The 20,420-nt window shown below is 42.1% G+C and overlaps 1 protein-coding gene across 2 annotated transcripts in view; it reads right to left on the bottom strand.

Moving 5' to 3' along the window:
- LOC311109657 (uncharacterized protein) overlaps positions 1–15,042 on the bottom strand; it is a 47,865-nt gene extending 32,823 nt beyond the window's left edge. For both annotated transcript variants that reach the window (XM_084152611.1, XM_084152612.1), the window contains exon 1: positions 14,749–15,042. In XM_084152611.1, coding sequence (XP_084008737.1) covers positions 14,749–15,016 — 268 coding nt within the window. In that variant the 5' untranslated portion in view covers positions 15,017–15,042. The remainder of the gene's footprint in view (positions 1–14,748) is intronic.
- Positions 15,043–20,420: the final 5,378 nt, after the last annotated feature.

The raw sequence follows: 20,420 nt of genomic DNA, 5'->3' as shown, positions 1-20,420 counted from the left end.
TATTTGGTCAATAACAAAAGTTTCTCAATACTTTGTTATATACCCTTTGTTGGCAATGACACAGGTCAAACGTTTTCTGTAAGTCTTCACAAGGTTTTCACACACTGTTGCTGGTATTTTGGCCCATTCCTCCATGCAGATCTCCTCTAGAGCAGTGATGTTTTGGGGCTGTCGCTGGGCAACACGGACTTTCAACTCCCTCCAAAGATTTTCTATGGGGTTGAGATCTGGAGACTGGCTAGGCCACTCCAGGACCTTGAAATGCTTCTTACGAAGCCACTCCTTCGTTGCCCGGGCGGTGTGTTTGGGATCATTGTCATGCTGAAAGACCCAGCCACGTTTCATCTTCAATGCCCTTGCTGATGTCACTCAAAATCTCATGATACATGGCCCCATTCATTATTTCCTTTACACGGATCAGTCGTCCTGGTCCCTTTGCAGAAAAACAGCCCCAAAGCATGATGTTTCCACCCCCATGCTTCACAGTAGGTATGGTGTTCTTTGGATGAAACTCAGCATTCTTTGTCCTCCAAACACGACGAGTTGAGTTTTTACCAAAAAGTTCTATTTTGGTTTCATCTGACCATATGACATTCTCCCAATCCTCTTCTGGATCATCCAAATGCACTCTAGCAAACATCAGACGGGCCTGGACATGTACTGGCTTAAGCAGGGGGACACATCTGGCACTGCAGGATTTGAGTCCCTGGCGGCGTAGTGTGTTACTGATGGTAGGCTTTGTTACTTTGGTCCCAGCTCTCTGCAGGTCATGGTTCTGGGATTTTTGCTCACCGTTCTTGTGATCATTTTGACCCCACGGGGTGAGATCTTGCGTGGAGCCCCAGATCGAGGGAGATTATCAGTGGTCTTGTATGTCTTCCATTTCCTAATAATTGCTCCCACAGTTGATTTCTTCAAACCAAGCTGCTTACCTATTGCAGATTCAGTCTTCCCAGCCTGGTGCAGGTCTACAATTTTGTTTCTGGTGTCCTTTGACAGCTCTTTGGTCTTGGCCATAGTGGAGTTTGGAGTGTGACTGTGAGGTTGTGGACAGGTGTCTTTTATACTGATAACAAGTTCAAACAGGTGCCATTAATACAGGTAACGAGTGGAGGACAGAGGAGCCTCTTAAAGAAGAAGTTACAGGTCTGTGAGAGCCAGAAATCTTGCTTGTTTGTAGGTGACCAAATACTTATTTTCCACCATAATTTGCAAATCAATTCATAAAAAATCCTACAATGTGATTTTCTGGATTTTTTTTCCTCAATTTGTCTGTCATAGTTGACGTGTACCTATGATGAAAATTACAGGCCTCTCTCATCTTTTTAAGTGGGAGAACTTGCACAATTGGTGGCTGACTAAATACTTTTTTCCCCCACTGTAGTTGTAGTAATATGTACATGTGGGTAGAGTTAAAGTGACTATGCATAAATAATTAACAGAGTAGCAGCAGCGTAAAAGGATGGGGTGGGGGGGCAGTGCAAATAGTCAGGGTAGCCATGGTTAGCTGTTCAGGAGTCTTATGGCTTGGGGGTAGAAGCTGTTGAGAAGTCTTTTGGACCTAGACTTGGCACTCCGGTACCGCTTGCCGTGCGGTAGCAGAGAGAACAGTCTATGACTAGGGTTGCTGGAGTCTTTGACAATTTTGAGGGCCTTCCTCTGACACCGCCTGGTATAGAGGTCCTGGATGGCAGGAAGCTTGGCCCCAGTGATGTACTGGGCCGTACGCACTACCCTCTGTAGTGCCTTGCGGTCGGAGGCCAAGCAGTTGCCATACCAGGCGGTGATGCAACCAGTCAGGTTGCTCTCGATAGTGCAGCTGTAGAATTTTTTGAGGATCTGAGGACCCATGCCAAATCTTTTCAGTCTCCTGAGGGGGAATAGGCTTTGTCGTGCCCTCTTCACGACTGTCTTGGTGTGTTTGGACCATGATAGTTCGTTGGTGATGTGCACACCAAGGAACTTGAAGCTCTCAACCTGTTCCACTACAGCCCCGTCGATGAGAATGGGGGCGTGCTCAGTCCTCTTTTTTTTCCTGTAGTCCACAATCATCTCCTTTGTCTTGGTCACGTTGAGGGAGAGGTTGTTGTCCTGGTACCACACGGCCAGGTCTCTGACCTCCTCCCTATAGGCTGTCTCATCATTGTCAGTGATCAGGCCTACCACTGTTGTGTCGTCGGCAAACTTAATGATGGTGTTGGAGTCGTGCCTGGCCATGCAGTCATGGGTGAACAGGGAGTACAGGAGGGGACTGAGCACGCACCCCTGAGGGGCCCCCGTGTTGAGGATCAGTTTGGCAGATGTGTTGTTACCTACCCTTACCACCTGGGGGCGGCCCGTCAGGAAGTCCAGGATCCAGTTGCAGAGGGAGGTGTTTAGTCCCAGGATCCTTAGCTTAGTGATGAGCTTAGAGGGCACTGCTGTTGAATGCTGAGCTGTAGTCAAGGAATAGCATTCTCACGTAGGTGTTCCTCTTGTCCAGGTGGGAAAGGGCAGTGTGGAGTGCAATAGAGATTGCATCATCTGTGGATCTGTTGGGGCGGTATGCAAATTGGAGTGGGTCTAGGGTTTCTGGGATAATGCTGTTGATGTGAGCCATGACCAGCCTTTCAAAGCACTTCATGGCTACAGACGTCAGTGCTACGGGTCGGTAGTCATTTAGGCAGGTTACCTTAGTGTTCTTGGGCACAGGGACTATGGTGGTCTGCTTGAAACATGTTGGTATTACAGACTCAGTCAGGGACATGTTGAAAATGTCAGTGAAGACACTTGCCAGTTGGTCAGCACATGCTCGGAGTACACGTCCTGGTAATCCGTCTGGCCCTGCGACTTTGTGAATGTTGACCTGCTTAAAAGTCTTACTCACATCGGCTACGGAGAGCGTGATCACATAGTCATCCGGAACAGCTGGTGCTCTCATGCATGCTTCAGTGTTGCTTGCCTCGAAGCGAGCATAGAAGTGGTTTAGCTCGTCTGGTAGGCTTGTGTCACTGGGCAGCTCGCGGCTGTGCTTCCCTTTGTAGTCTGTAACAGTTTTCAAGCCCTGCCACATCCGACGAGCGTCAGAGCCGAGTGTAGTACGATTCAATCTTAGTCCTGTATTGACTCTTTGCCTGTTTGATGGTTCGTCGGAGGGCATAGCGGGATTTCTTATAAGCGTCCGGGTTAGAGTCCCGCTCCTTGAAAGCGGCAGCTCTACCCTTTAGCTCAGTGCGGATGTTTCCTGTAATCCATGGCTTCTGGTTGGGGTATGTACTTACGGTCACTGTGGGGACGACATCATTGATGCACTTATTGATGAAGCCAGTGACTGATGTGGTGTACTCCTCAATGCTGTCTGAAGAATCCCGGAACGTGTTCCAGTCTGTGCTAGCAAAACAGTCCTGTAGCTTAGCATCTGCGTCATCTGACCACTTTTTTATTAACCGAGTCACTGGTGCTTCCTGCTTTAGTTTTTGCTTATAAGCAGGAATCAGGAGGATAGAGTTATGGTCAGATTTGCCAAATGGAGGGCGAGGGAGAGCTTTGTATGCGTCTCTGTGTGTGGAGTAAAGGTGGTCCAGAGTTTTTTTTCCTCTGGTTGCACATTTAACATGCTGGTAGAAATTAGGTAGAACGGATTTAAGTTTCCCTGCATTAAAGTCCCCGGCAACTAGGAGCGCTGCATCTGGATGAGCGTTTTCCTGTTGATTTATGGCCTTATACAACTCATTCAGTGCAATCTTAATGCCAGCATTGGTTTGTGGTGGTAAATAGACAGCTATGAAAAATATAGATGAAAACTCTCTTGGTAAATAGTGTGGTCTACAGCTTATCATAAGATACTCTACCTCAGGCGAGCAAAACCTTGAGACTTCCTTAGTATTTGATTTTGTGCACCAGCTGTTGTTTACAAATATACACAGACCGCCACCCCTTGTCTTACCGGAGTCAGCCGTTCTATCCTGCCGATGTAGCGTATAGCCCGCTAGCTGTATGTTATCCATGTCGTCGTTCAGCCACGACTCGGTGAAACATAAATTATTACAGTTTTTTATGTCCCGTTGGTAGGATAACCGTAATCTTAGGTCATCCAATTTGTTCTCCAATGATTGAAGATTGGCTAATAGGATTGATGGAAGAGGCAGTTTACTCCCTCGCCGTCGGATCCTTACAAGGCACCCCGACCTACGTCCACTATATCTCCGTCTCTTCCTTATGCGAATGACGGGGATTTGGGCCCTGTCGGGTGTCTATATGATATCCTTCGCGGCCGCCTCGTTGAAGAAAAAAATATTCGTCCAATACAAGGTGAGTAATCGCTGTCCTGATATCCAGAAGCTCTTTTTGGTTATAAGAGACGATGGCAGAAACATTATGTACAAAATAAATTACAAATAACGCGGAAAAACACACATAATAGTACAATTGGTTAGAGGGCTGTAAAACGGCAGCCATCTTCTCCAGCGCTGTTCTGTACATCTTCTGTACTAAAATCTCACACCCAAATATTTCTCTGCTGCTGCAACTACCACATGTACCTTCTGTGATTTCCCCTCCATCAGTGCATTGCAGTTCATTACCATGGCTACAAAACGCAAGAAATCCAACCTTACTAAAACTCATCCTCTCTGGATCGTTCTCTCTTCAGGCCTACTCACTGGGAGGCTCTCTCACCCTTGGGCTACCCTCTACTCTCTTTACTGCCTCAGCATAGGAAACGTTCTGCCCCACTCGAACTCTGGCAATCTCAACCCGTCTCTCTCACAGGGCACGTCGGGTCCCCAGCTGCATGGAAACCCCCACAGTTGACACACAGCGCTTTCTCTATCCCAACTCACATGGTAGGATCTCCCTTCTACACACTGCTGCAACGTGTCTGAATCCTTGGCAACTAAAGCACCGTAGCGGATTCGGAACATAGGCCCTCACAGAATACCAAATATAACCTGACATGACCTTATCAGGTAGAAAGGTAGAGTCAAAGCTCAACAAGACAGACAGGGTATTCTTAGTCTCGCCATTGCCACCGGGTCTCACCAAACAGCGGGTGTCACAAACACTAGGAATATTCCTTTTCATTTGATCCACCTCTACCCCACTGATCACTCCTTTGAGCGGTGCCGTACTCCGGAGCGCAAAGTACACCACAGGTTGAGACCCAAGCCGCGTGACTCGAAGCGCCCGCTTCCTCTGGGAGGTGGATACACAAAAAAATCTAAACAATTCCACTTCTCTAATGTTTCACAGATGTAACTATTCCCAGTTTGTCCTTGACACAATGTATGGGTGGGACAAAAAGCAGGAATCCACGCTTTCCAAACATCTCACTCCTACCGGTCCAAAATCATCTCTGGTAGGATTCTCAGGGCAAATGTTGGAAGTTGCCACAGGTAGGCCGACTTAATCCTGGACATGCTCAACCTCAGAGCGCTCATCACTTGTCTTCTGACTCCATTGCGAGATGATCAAGGTTCTCAAGAGAGCATGTAGACTAGTGGAGGCTCCTCAAAGGAGGAAGGGGAGGACCATCCTCCTCAGTGAATTTCATAAAACTACAAGTTGTAAAACATTTAAAAGGTTATCCTTTTTAGATAAAACTATACTAAATATAATCACGTCACCAAATAATTGATTAAAACACACAAAGAAGGTCTACAGTAGCCTCAACAGCACTCTGTAGGGTAGCACCAGGGTGCAGCCGGAGGACAGCTAGCGTCCGTCCTCCTCTGGGTACATTGACTTCAATACAAAACCTAGGAGGCTCATGGTTCTCACCCCCTTCCATAGACTTACATAGTAATTATGACAACTTTAGGAGGACATCCTCCAACCTATCAGAGCTCTTGCAGCATGAACAGACATGTTGTCCACCCAATCAAAGCATCAGAATTAATCTAGTGCTGAAAGCATAAGCTACAGCTAGCTAGCTAGCACTGCAGTGCATAAAATGTGGTAAGAAGTTGACTCAAAGAGAGCGAAAGACAGTAGTTGAACAAAATTAATTTCTTCCACAATGAAGGAGAAGCAAGAGAGAAATGGAGAGAGAGATTTTCATTTTTCTTCACTTTCAGTTTCACTTACTTACCTAGCTAGTTTAGCCTACTGAAACACCCTGCTCAAACAGAGGGATGCTATGTTAGCTAGCTGGCTATGGCTATCCAACACTGGAACTCTTTCAAGTAAAGGTAGCTTTTGGTTGTATTAATTTATTGCCACCGGGGCCCGCCGGTGTACTTTAACTCTTACTGACTAATGTTACTGCATGATTGTAGCGGGTTTACAAACACATTAGTTCTATTAGCTATGCGGACTATGATGTTAATTTAGCTAATTTGGTGACAACGATGTAGACTGTGTGTAGTGGTTTGGCTTGGAAAGGTTTTTTCGCCTGGTTACATACAGCTGATGTGTTGTGCATTGAAGTCCACAAGCAAAGGGAAGAGGTGAGAGGAGGAGAGCGCATAGATGCGAGAAGGAATTCAACATGGCTGCTATGAAAGTGAACTGTGTCTACACACGATCAGGGGTGTACAATGCTTTCGGAAATTATTCAGACCCCTTGACTTTTTCCACATTTTGTTACGTTACAGCCTTATTCTAAAATTGATTAAATTGTTTATTTCCCTCAATCTACACACAATACCCCATAAAGACAAAGCAAAAACAGGTTTAGACATTTTTACCCCCCAAAAAATAAACGGAAATATGACATTTACATAAGTATTCAAACCCTTTACTCAGTACTTTGTTGAGGCACCTTTGGCAGAGATTACAGCCTCAAGTCTTCTTGGGTATGACGCTACAAGCTTGGCACACCTGTATTTGGGGAGTTTCTCCCATTCTTCTCTGCAGATCCTCTCAAGCTCTGTCAGGTTGGATGAGGAGCGTTGCTGCGCAACATGCAACATTTTCAATGATTTTACAGAGTTACTATCGTATCTGAAGATTATGCCTTTGTTAAATGTTTTTCATGACGAAATGGAATGTTGGTTGTTCAGGCCAAAGGGGGGATGTTTTATGATGTTATTTGAAATGTGCCGCTTGGAGGGTGATGCCCGAGGGGAGACTGGTGATTGGCCAGAAGAAGGGAGTAGCCCCTCCCTTTGCATTGTTTATAAATAGGGGGTAAACGATGAGATGACAGAACGGCCATATCAATCTGGGAGCCGTTCTCCGGACATCGCGAGTCTGTATCTATGCTGTAGATTCGTGATTTTAATAAAAGCCTCTAACACGATGCAGTATGGCGAACTCTTTGTTGACAGCGATAATTGCCACCATTCATCATATACGACATAATGGCGCCCAACGTGGGGCGGGTTTTGCGTCTCTTCCTTGTTTCAGTCAACCGCCGGCCTAACTCTCTCTGAGGCATGGAAAAAAAGGGTGAGTTCTTACCGCTTCGGAGTTTGTTAGATTGGATATGACTTGTGTACATTGAGGAGATGTTCCATTATGACCCGGCCTCGGTGGTGTTGTTGCTGGTCAACTAGAGTCGGCTAAAATTTATCCCAGGGGAAACGGCAGATAATTGGGAGTTTTTAGAGCATGAAACGGTAGGATTTGAGTATTGAACGTGTATAATTCATTGGTAACGGGTGACAATGGGTTAGTAGAGAATAAAGGTTGGAAGACGTCTGCATAATTAGGGCACCGGGAATACGGAAAAGACCTCGAAACGAGGCGACTCGTAATAATTATTATTATTATTATTGAGTGGGCTACAAATCCTGGGCTTAGTTAGTATTGGGTCAGGTTGATTTCTTAAGCGGGAATTATGAAGTGAATTGGTGTATTTATGTTATACTCCTCCTCTGGCCGACGGGAAATTGGTTTGGGGATAACCGCTTGATATGAGATTCATCTTTCAAGGCAACAAAAAGTTAGACGGGGAGATAATTGTGATGATGATGATTTGGCCACGGTGCAGGGTGTTCATTTGTATAGTTAGTAGGCCGCAGTTGGCTAGAGGCTGAAACTAAGGCTGGATTGTTTCAGGCCACGTGGTACATCGTTGCTCAGGCTAATCTTTGTAAGGCTAAAGTGTGAATCATGCTATGGTGTACCTTAGGCTATGCTACAGGCTAATTGTGTTGCGTGCTACATGCTAACGGATATCCTTAGAGATTCCGTTGCGACGGGTGAAAGTCTCTTAAACTTGTTTATGTGTTTGTAAGTCAGGTTATATGTTTTGTGAGCGCTGGTAAATGTTGTTTGATTACAAGGGGGAAATGGGGAATTACAGCTGGACTGTTATTATGTTTGGGGAGAGAGAGTAGAGAATCTTCCTTCCACGGTGAAATTGTATTGAGGAATGGGTATGCGCATGCGTTTAATTTTGCGACACTACACTACAGAAAGGGGGAGTTTATGACACGAGATTAGGACACGTTTTGGTTTACGGCACTAAATCTACGACATGCGGTCGACGAAACAAAATGGTGGCGTTAGTAAATGTATGGGGATGCGTTTAATTTTAAAATGATATTTGCGCATGCGTGGGATTCTGCAAAACAACACATTGGTTAAACTGCAGGGAGAGGAACACAGACGACGGAACAAATACGCATAAAGAGATTTTAACACGATGATACTAGTTTAAACTGCGATTGGTTAAAGATGAAACTTGTTTTGTAGCCTATTGAATTTATACATTAAATATAGGATAACGGATTATAATAGATTGAATTAAATAATTAAATAACGGATTAAAATAAAAAAAAGGTTTTTGAGCGATTTATTTAATTCTGAGTTTAGTCTTAGAGTGAATAATGTAGAACGAATGAATATTGAACGGTTGGAAATACTCAGTGATGGCATGAACTACTAAAAGCTGTTCTTGTGTCTTTATCCCTTGTCATGAGAGACAGGAGAGAGAGGGGGAGCGAGGAGATACAGGAAGTGATCACGTCACGTGGCAGAGGATCAAGTCAAAAAGGTTTTGGTACTGATTATGGTTACAAAATCTTTCCCTAACAGGATATGTGATGTTATGACGATTTTACAAGGGGCTTGGCAAATTCTATTTCAATAAAAGTTACATTTTGGAGGCTATGTGCATCACTGGGCTGGATTGCAGTTCGATTGGAAATCAGGTACTGACATTATTCTTTAAATTTATGACAATTAGGGGTTATAGAGCAAGGGGTTAAAGGCTTTGTTTATGGGTATTGTAGTATGAAGTTTACTAACTTCATTTACTTGCAGTTGATGGGTTGTGGTAAGATAGCTAACACTAATGGATAAGTTGGTGACATAGGATATAGGAATAAAAATTGGGTTTAATTATTCAGGATTTATTTGGAGTTGTTAGGGTTATATTAATAATTACAGGGGGGAAGTCTATATAACTTATACAGTCTAGAATAAGATAGTTCACAATAAAGGAATATAAAGGGCTTGATATAGGGGAAAATTGACTAAAATAGTAATTATTTAACTAAGGTAGTGTTAGGAGAGACTAATGGCAGAAGTTAGTACACCTTTCTCACATATGGATTCAGCAGAAAGACATCATCCAGCAGGGTGATTATGGCATCAGAGATGAAGACGAATACGAGCAGAAACAACGATGAAGATGAATCCAGAAGGAAGGAAAACCGGGATGTCTGGGAACTTAAGGAGATGAGGATGATGAACATGAGAGTGATTGAGAGAGGTCATGCATGGGAGGTGACTCTGTGATCAGAAGGAAGTGGCAAGAGAGGAAAGAAGGATACTGGAGACTTGATCTCTGATGAAAGTTGAACGAAGAAGGAGACAAGATATTCGAGTTCTGATGAAGAAAAGTAAGAAGATGATGGAAGATGATATTTCAAGAACAGAACTTAGAAGATAACCTTTTAAAGAATACTGATAGGTCCACAACGAGAAGAACCGGACGAAGAAAACTCTATCAAATACAACTTATAACTGGTGGTGGAGAAGACGAAAAGAAGTGTTGGTTATGAAGAATCAGAGTGAATCAAATCAACAATCACTGTTACAGCTTTAACTGAACAATATCAAAGGCAATTGTACCAACCAAGGGGGGACCAGATGTTCCATATCGACTGTCAGTTTCTGGACAGACACAGAATTGGAGAAGAAGAAACAGAGGAAGATCAACGAGCAAGTGAAGATCACCGGTGCTTCAGGTGAACACTAAATATTCTAGAGTGCCGAGAATATCCGGAAGGGGTGCATTGCTGAGAGCCTCGATTAGAGAAGAAGAGAAAATAGCTAACAGTTGAAACCACCGGCCATTAGAAGTGATAGTGAATAGGGGAAAACTTATCTGTGTTCAGCCTAAAGAGGTTAAACATCTCACTAATTGATAACTAATTAGGATAGGGATTTGAGGTAGTACTTACTCTTAAAGTACTAATATTAGAAGATACTGTTATTGTAGTGTTGGGAAGAGAATTGAAGCGTACAATAAAGATGTACACTAGACGACTGACTGTCTGGTAGCATATTTTAAAAAGTAGGGTTTTTGGGGAATCATTTGCTTAAAAGATAAATATCATAGGAAGGATGATAATGTATTAGATTGCCTGTTAGACAATCTGTCTGGGAAAAAACTTAATACGGGTGACTGTTATTTTGGGTTACATTCTTACACTAAGAGATTTGAGGTTAGGCTAAAAGGTGTTTAGTCGGTTTTGCCAAGTCTGTGTGTAATGAGTCAGAAGCAGGTGGGGAACTTTCCCAATCACATATTCTAAAATTTGGTGGTAAGAGATTTTGTCAATAAGTCAGGGGAAAAGGTTTTAAATGTTATGAGAGAAAAGATTAGATTAAAATAGGTTAGGAGAACTAGGGGTGAAGGAACTCTGAGACAGTAAGCTAAGTTTTAAAGTTAGTAGTGAGAGAGAACAGTAATGAATGACACTGTACAGTAGGGAGATCAAGGTCATTATAGGTGTATTTTGTGTAATCAAAAGTTTAAAGTTTAGAGGTAGAACTGAAAGGGGAAAAAGTGACACTAGTGGGGATGGATGGAAGTACAAGGAAGGAGTTCAAAGTCTTGGGGGAAAACTAGGAGTAAATAAGGACATTAACACTTCAGTCTATTAGAACAACAGGGAGAAGCAATTTAACTCTTTCAACATTGATAGGTATTAAAGTCATAAACATATTGCATTTGATTATAAGGGAACCAATACAGCACCAATTTTAGGGGGAAAAATACTTATTAGGGTTTAGGATGGGGACGTTTCTCCCATATGGAGAGATAATTATGGAGAATAAGTATTGTTATGAGGACCAGGAGTAGAAGGAGGTATAGTTTGGAATAGGGTTAGGAGTGACTGTTCACTTATGTTGCGTAATATTATAGAGAAAGGTTAGGGAGAATATATGTGTACTTATCTAGTGCAAGCATTAGAATTTGTTCCGGTTAGGAATTATTGGTTAAAGGGCTATGTAATTCATAAAGTAACGCTTATAATGGAAGATTTGAAGTCTGTAGAAGTTTTCAGTCATTGAGGGAGTTCAGGAGGAGTAGAACTGAATGGACAGTAGTCACTCCAACAGTAGATAAGACACAGAGGATAATGGGAATGGGAACTTTTGCACTAGAAGTAATTAGGGTTGATACAGCAGCTAAATCAACTACTTTAAGGGTAACTTTGGAAGGGATTAATGATACGATGGTAATAGCAAATGTAGGAAGGATGACAACAACTTTTCTGAAATTAAAGGAGGCAGCAAGAGAGACTCAGGGGTTTAGGTTACTACGAATAGGGTTAAAAAAGTAGAGCAGATAGTAGTAGAGAGCAATATAGATTAATCTGAAATGGAGAAGAGAGATTCATCATGGAGGCTGCAGGATGAGGTCTTTTGATTTTGATGACGGAGGGGGGGGGCATCTGATCAGTGCTGCTCGTTCCTCTGTTGTGGAAATTAGAGATAGATTAACTCATTCTGTAAGAATCAGTGAGGAATCTTGAGGGTCCATGTCTGTTGAGAATTCCATCCCGGACCTGTTAGACGGTTGCGCAGCCTCTGTCGGGTGTGGGTCAGTCTTGAGCTTTGTCATGACTGTGGAATTGGCAACAGTCATTGACAGATAAAATAATGTAGTTGTCAAAACAGTAGGGTTTAAGTGTTCTTGGGTGAAGGGATTACCCTATGAGCATTGGTTAGAGGGAAAGTAAAATCAGGTAATTGCAAACTCTGAAGTATTCAGGTGAAATATTGAGGGATAAAAGTTGTTTTTGCTCTAATAAAACATATGAGGTAAGGGGTATGTTTATGGGAAGATCAGTGTGATAAATTTGGATAAGCATGACCTTAAGGGTAGTAATGACAAATAATAGGTTACTTTTTATATATCAGGTAGTAAGAAGAGCAGGACTTTGATGGTTAAAAGATTAGCTTTTGACTGACAATGGGACTATGGGAATTTTAGAGATATTTGGTGGGTTTGTGATGATAGAGTATATTCTTACCCTATGGGGGATAGGATGTTGTTACAGGTCAACGTTTAAGCTTCCATATGAGGTTTTACCATTATAAGAGGGATAGCATTGGACACAGCTAAATCTAGGGTTAAAAGGGTGACATTACATTTACATTTCAGTCATTTAGCAGACACATGGCGACATGTCATAGTCTTCAAGCCTATCATTGAAGGGTAAGTTTAAGGGAGAAGGGGGGACTTCATTCATGGTATGGTGTAACATTTGGGAAGATAATATTGATAAATATTAGTTATACTGTGAGTCCAGATAGTTCAGATAATATCACTGGGGTTATAGATGCATTATAAGGGATGCATTTGAAAGGATTTGGTTGCAAGATCAATTAGGCCAGTAGGGGCAGTGATGGGTCAGATTCTAGTTTAAGCTTTGATAACACTGTGTGATGTTTGTACTGACTTTTGAGAAAGTTATGAGATTGAGATAGGTTGGAGAAGTGGTGCCTGGAGACAACACTAAGATGCCGGTGTTGACTGTTCCGGATCTGGACGGAGACGGACGAGGGGGTCTAGATGGACTACTGAATGGATAAATATCCTTTTTGATTATTTGATCATTTTATTTTTATTGTTTCAAGGAAAACATTTTTTTTTTTAGTATGATTTTAGTATGATTTATGAATCAAGGGGGGGATAGGTTAATGTGATTCATACATCATTTATGTATCATTTTTTAAATTCTTAGGTGAAATTGAGGTTTAATTTGAAAATGTTGTTTTGCAAAAGATACTGTTTGGTTGTTTATTTTCTTGTCATTACAGAAGCATTTGGGAGAATATGTGGAGATTGGAATACTCAAACAAAGACAATATGAAGGGACAATATGACTGGAGGAGATGAAACAAGGAGGGTGTGGCTGATTCCATCATCAACAAGTCCATTGGAAGAGGACACTACAGGGAGAGGAAGTGTAGTGGACTACATTCCAGTGTCTGCAATGAAATATAGACATGTGTAATACATAATTGTGTCATATTCTTAGGTATTGATTTTAGTAGAATGATGTTTGATGTTATTGAATGCAGATGAGGATCTTAGAGGCTTTTGTTTATTTCGATGGGGTTAGGGACAGAAGGTCTAGGAAGGGAGAGATTCATTGTACGATTCGATGGGTTGACCAGTTGTACAATGGATATTTATGGATAGGATTTTGTTTACATGTGTATTTAATGGCATCATAGTTTCAAATGCATTTACATGAGTTATGAGGTTATCTGGAGTACCGACGGTGGTTGCCTGGGGGCAGAGGGACCGTGAGAGAATTTTACTGTCTTGATTGATATGGATGGATGGCTGCTGGACAGTTTTTCGCTCTCACACTCCATAGAGATTTATTCATAATTCATAGTAATGTGTTCACACTCCATAGAGATTTCTTCATAGGTCATAGTAATGGATTCACACTTCATAAACAGGTATTTCATAGGAAGGTATTTACACTCTAGAGGAGAATGTTTTTGGGTTTAAGGTTAAGAATATTCAATGAGATAAATGGTTAATAGTCATAATCTTATTCTGTTTGTTTTCGAGACGTTCATTTCGTCTCGAAAGGGGGGAATATCGTATCTGAAGATTATGCCTTTGTTAAATGTTTTTCATGACGAAATGGAATGTTGGTTGTTCAGGCCAAAGGGGGGATGTTTTATGATGTTATTTGAAATGTGCCGCTTGGAGGGTGATGCCCGAGGGGAGACTGGTGATTGGCCAGAAGAAGGGAGTAGCCCCTCCCTTTGCATTGTTTATAAATAGGGGGTAAACGATGAGATGACAGAACGGCCATATCAATCTGGGAGCCGTTCTCCGGACATCGCGAGTCTGTATCTATGCTGTAGATTCGTGATTTTAATAAAAGCCTCTAACACGATGCAGTATGGCGAACTCTTTGTTGACAGCGATAATTGCCACCATTCATCATATACGACATTACAGTTCATACGAGGAAAATCTGTCAATTTAAATAAATTCATTAGGCCCTAATCTATGGATTTCACATGACTAGGTATACAGATATGCATCTCTTGGTCCCATATACCTTTAAAACATGTGCCTCAGGATCTCGTCACGGTATTTTTGTGTATTAAAATTGCCTTCGATAAAATGCAATTGTGTTCGTTGACCGTAGCTTATGCCTTTCCATTACATAACACCACCACTCTGTTCACAACGTTGACAACAGCAAACCGCTCGCCCACAAGACGCCATATACGATAGAACCAGAATTCAACCTAGCGATACACTGGATCATAAATCATGGAGGTCTAATTTATGAAGCTAATGTATAGATAGATAGAACCTGCTCTTACCATGATTAACAGATTTCACAATCTTCTCCTCCTCGTCTTCATCTTTAATGTTAACATTCAGCTCCAGCGTTTGACTGCAGTCTTCCAGCTTCACGGATGACATCTTTGCATACTGCGGTGCAAACTGGGCTCCACTGTCACAATCAGGACCCAGTGTGGAAGGAGAGAGGCAGGCTGGGTTTGTCCTCACTGTTAATCTGTCAACTCTGGATTGTCTGAGATCAACTTCCTGGTCCCCCTTCCCATTGAACTGTATGCATGAACACATTTTGAACAATGGCGTCCTAAAATGCTGTGCTGCTTTCTAACAGAATTGGAAAGGTTGTGGTAGACGTGGCACATTACAGGTGAGTTCTTCGATGAGGTTTAACGGCGGTTGGCATCCAATAAATGTTGCATTACCGCCACCTACTAGACTGGAGTATAACTTCCTTATACTTTGCTTGAAAAATAAAATAAAATTACAGGTGAGTTCACAGCTCTTTCACTCTAACAATGAAGCGTGGAAAGGGTGACAAGCCTCCTCTCTGGTTCCATTCCCCAATAGTAAGTGGGTCATACTTGAATTGTTGTAGTAATGCTGTCCATGGACATTGACACAATATAAAACACTTTAAAATGATAAAAAAATGAAATACATTTTTCGTTTTTATTTAACTTAAATATGAAAACGTCCTTTATACTGCAAAACATATATTTGTATGCATTGCAGAAAATACTGGGGGCTAGCTAATTGGCTTGTAGAGGTTTAGTGACATGTATTGAGTAGATACATAGATATTTAAATTAGTTTGAATGCCATGAATTAAACAAAAACATTGTATTTTCTGTATACATAACGCAAATTCATGTAGAATATTTATTTTTCATTAGCAGATCAATTAAGTTCAATGCAGTTATCCAAATACATTTATCATCAATGACGAAAATAAATCTAGTTTTAGAAGACAATTTAATAAACACTTGTAGTCGTTTCAAAGTATGTATATCATTAAACAAAAAAATTGTTTAGTAGTAAAAAATATATAATCCACCCAAACTAATGATGAAATCTGATCATCTCTATCTGACACATGTTGTGTCTACTAGCTCATTGCCACAGAAAACTGCAGAGGGAAGCAGTACCACCCAGTCAACCATCAGACTACATTGTTTCAATTTAAGAAGCCTCCAAGGATATTCAACCTTACTGGCAAATACAAGGTCATCTCAGTATCTTTACAGTAGAAGCTAACAAAACACACCAAAACTGACAAGGTGCACACTGATCATTAAAGGAAAGTATTTGACCCCCTCTCAATCAGAAAGATTTCTGGCTCCCAGGTTTCTTTTATACAGGTAACGAGCTGAGATTAGGAGCACACTCTTAAAGGGAGTGCTCCTAATATCAGTTTGTTACCTGTATAAAAGACACCTGTCCACAGAAGCAATCAATCAATCAGATTCCAAACTCTCCACCATGGCCAAGACCAAAGAGCTCTCCAAGGATGTCAGGGACAAGAATGTAGACCGACACAAGGCTGGAATGGGCTACAAGACCATCGCCAAGCAGCTTGGTGAGAAGGTGACAACAGTTGGCGCGATTATTCGCAAATGGAAGAAACACAAAATAACTGTCAATCTCCTTCAGCCTGGGGTTCCATGCAAGATCTCACCTCGTTGAGTTGCAATGATCATGAGAACTGTGAAGAATCAGCCCAGAACTACACGGGAGGATCTTGTCAATGATCTCAAGGCAGCTGGGACCATAGTCACCAAGAAAACAATTGGTAACACACTACGCCGTGAAGGACTGAAATCCTGCAGCGCCCGCAAGGTCCCCCTGCTCAAGAAAGCACATATACATGCCTGTCTGAAGTTTGCCAATGAACATCTGAATGATTCAGAGGAGAACTGGGTGAAAGTGTTGTGGTCAGATGAGACCAAAATGGAGCTCTTTGGCATCAACTCAACTCGCCGTGTTTGGAGGATTAGGTGTGTACACAGGAGACGACAGTGGCGGTCGGTGCCGTTTAAGACGGAATGATGATCATTTCTATTACAGCATATTGGATGACTACCACATTAACTTTTCTTTCATTTTGATTTCGGCAGAAATGTTATCTTGCAAATTCAGCAGGATATGGTGTGGAATACGCTATTAGAAGTGCCTTTCTTTTATTGCGTATAGTTAATGTCATGTGATAGGCATTTTAATATTAGTATTTTTAACACAACAAAAAACATTTAATGAATACAATATTTAATCAGTCATCTTCCGCAAATGAATGGGATGATGACGGAACCTTTGAGAGCGGGAGGAAATCTGATTTCATTGGTCTTTAACTCGCTGCTTAGACACTTCATTCAGGACCCCCTGTAGCTCAGTTGGTAGAGTATGGCGCTTGTAACGCCATGGGTTGTGAGTTCGTTTCCCACGGGGGGCCAGTATGAAAATGTATGCACTCACTAGCTGTAAGTCGCTCTGGATAAGAGCGTCTGCTAAATGACTAAAATGTAAATGTGATATTCCATTCACCCATCTCAATGTAACATCGATAAGTGTAGGCTACTACACAACTACATTTTTCCCTGTACCCATCATGAGGTTGCTACAACCTAGCCTATGAATGAAAGAATTTTGAGTAATCAAGATGACAGATAGTGACACATTCACAGTGGCGGCTCCTGAAAAAATTCTCAGGGGGGGCAATTTTTCTGATGATTTAGGTGACCTACACACATTTTAAAAAAGATATGTCCAGCAACAACATGAAGACAGGGGCAGCATATAAGTCAATACCAGAAGCATTTATTGACTGATCTCAAAAGTGTTGGCTTACCAGGGTTGGTGGAGCCCTCAGTTTCATCTTTGCCTCGCAAAGCTAACTCAAACACTCCGCAAAACTTCACACACTGGATTAGCCGGCTGAGGATGTGGCGGTTCTTGCTAATGTCGTAGTAAATATATTTGTTATAGTGAATATGGAATATGATATGTTGAGTAAAATGTTGTGCTAAGATCTATTTAGGTCAGGAGCTGGTTATAAGTTCTGTTCCTATCCAATAACAATGGACAAAAGGGTCCTATCTTGTCAGCCTTGTCAGTTTCAGTTCTCCAGTAAACTTGTGATTATCAACACTAACCTCATCGTTGTGGCGGCGGACAGCTAGCCTGTATCCCTCATCCAGTTGAGTGGGAATGTTCACTCTCCCCAAAGCAGACAATCTCAAACAGCTATCCATGTGGGTCTTTGACAGCTCATGTTTCTTAATCTTTCCTGAAAGATGGTGCATGTCCGTTACACACCAGTCGCTGTCCAAGCGGTGCTGTCTGCCGTGCCGCCTTCAGGGTGAAAGAGTAAGCAGGGGGTAGCAGAAGACTGCATTAGCTACATCGCAGCCTGCTAGCCAGGTTTTTCGTTCGTACCAATTTTTGGAAAATCCTCGGGTGTAGGACTTCCCCCCTTTAGTAGAAACCTGTTGAATTATTAAATTTGGTCTGGGAGGTCCTAATTGTTTCGTTGCCAATTTATCTTCATTTGTTCGCCGACAAAAAGGAACTTCTTTCAAAGACACAATCGAGTTGCACTGAAGCCTAGCCATTTTTACAGTAGTAGTGAATTGATTGATGAGGCTACCCGCTCTTTTCTTAGTTACGTTCATGGTTACGTTACGTATGACGAAAGCGCGTAAGTGCAAGCCCTCAGAAACCCATAGAGATTGTATTGAAAGCTCTGATATTTGAAAAAAATAGATTTTACATGGGAGTCTATGACAGACTTCTGGGCGATTTTCAACCTGACTGAAATCGCCCCAAAAGGGGGGGGGAGGCCATTTGAAGCACGACTTTAGCCTGATTGGACATTTAGTGGCACTGTGGCAGATCAGACGTCTAGATTACAACACTGATAACTACTGTTGCCGTGATATAATTGATTAGAAAAAAAATCCCTTCCTTTTCCCGTTTGGCAGTGCGTCGCCCATATCGCCCTATTGAACACACCGCCCCTGCACATTCAATACCGCCTTGCACACTCTTGCCTGCATCTAGCTGATCTAGGGTGTAATCATTAGTTCAACAGTTGCAAATGAGAGTTTCTATTGGACAAATTCAGGTATGTTTATCCCTGTTTGCTTCCGTTTAAGAAAAGTTTTTCAACAGAATCGGCTAAATGAATACACCCCTGATCACACGCAAACACAGTTCACTTTCATAGCAGCCACATACAAACAGCATGATCACTTTGCGCGCATCTATCTATGCACTCTCCTCCTCTCACCTTTTCCCTTCGCTTGTGGACTTCAGTGGACAACACATCAGCTGACCAGGCGCAAAAACGTTCCAAGCCAAACCTTCATAGCATGACCGCTAACCGCTGCACACAGCCTACATCGTTGTCACCGTATTAACGTCATAGTCAACATAGCTACTAGAACTAATGCGTTAGTAAAGCAGCTACAATCATGCAGTACAGTGTACAGTCAGCAGAAAGCAGTTTAGCAGTTACACCGGTGGCAATAAATTAATAAAACCAAAAGCTACCTTTACTTGAAAGAGTTCCAGTATTGGATAGCCATAGCCAGCTAGCTAACATAGCATCCATCTCTGTTTGTGCCGGGCGTTTGAGTAGGCTAAACTAGCTAGCTGCATTTGCTAGCTAAGTAAGTGAAAGGGTAAAAAAAAAAATGAAATATTGCTAGCTCTCTCTCTCTTGCTTCTCCTTAATTTTGGAATAAATTAATTTGTTCAGAACTGTTCAACTATTGTCTTTCTCTCTCTTTGAGTCAACTACTCACCACATTTTATGCACTGCAGTGCTAGCTAGCTGTAGTTTATGCTTTCAGTACTAGATTCATTCTCTAATCCTTTGATTGGGTGGACAACATGTCACTTCATGCTGCAAGAGCTCTGATCGGTTGCAGTTGTCATAATTACTGTGTAGGTCTATGGAAGGGGGTGAGAACCATGAGCCTCCTAGGTTTTGTATTGAAGTCAATGTACCCAAAGGAGGACAGAAGCTAGCTGTCCTCCGGCTACAACATGGTGCTACCCTACAGAGTGCTGCTGAGGCTACTGTAGACATTCATTGCAAAACAGTGTGTTTTAATCAATTATTTGGTGACGTGAATACATTTAGTATAGTTTTATCTAAAAAGGATAACGTTTTTTAATGTTTCACTATTTTTATGAAATTCACTGAGGATGGTCCTCCCCTTCCTGCTCTGAGGAGCCTCCACTGGGAGACGAATCTCTGATCTAAACATCACACCTTCCTTCCCGTCTCGTTGGAAAGCCAACAGCGACATCTATTGGACTGATGGACTAACTAGTTCTTCTTCAAGGACTCGTGACAGTTCATCAGAGTGAAAAACCCAGCAGCGTTGCAGTTCTTGACCAAACCGGTGCGCCTGGCACCTACTAGCATACCCCATTCAAAGGCACTTAAATATTTTGTCTTGCCCATTCACCTTCTGAATGGCACACATACACAATCAATGTCTCAATTGTCTCCTCAAGGCTTAAAAATCCTTCAACCTGTCTCCTCCCCTTCATCTACATTGATTGAAGTGGATTTAACAAGTGACATCAATAAGGGATCATAGCTTCACCTGGTCAGTCTATGTCATGGAAAGAGCAGGTATCCTTGGATTTAACAAGTGACATCAATAAGGGATCATAGCTTCACCTG

Source organism: Coregonus lavaretus (genome assembly GCF_964263955.1).
Source record: "Coregonus lavaretus genome assembly, chromosome: 35".
Taxonomy (NCBI): domain Eukaryota; kingdom Metazoa; phylum Chordata; class Actinopteri; order Salmoniformes; family Salmonidae; genus Coregonus; species Coregonus lavaretus.
This window is presented reverse-complemented; position numbering and strand designations above follow the sequence as displayed.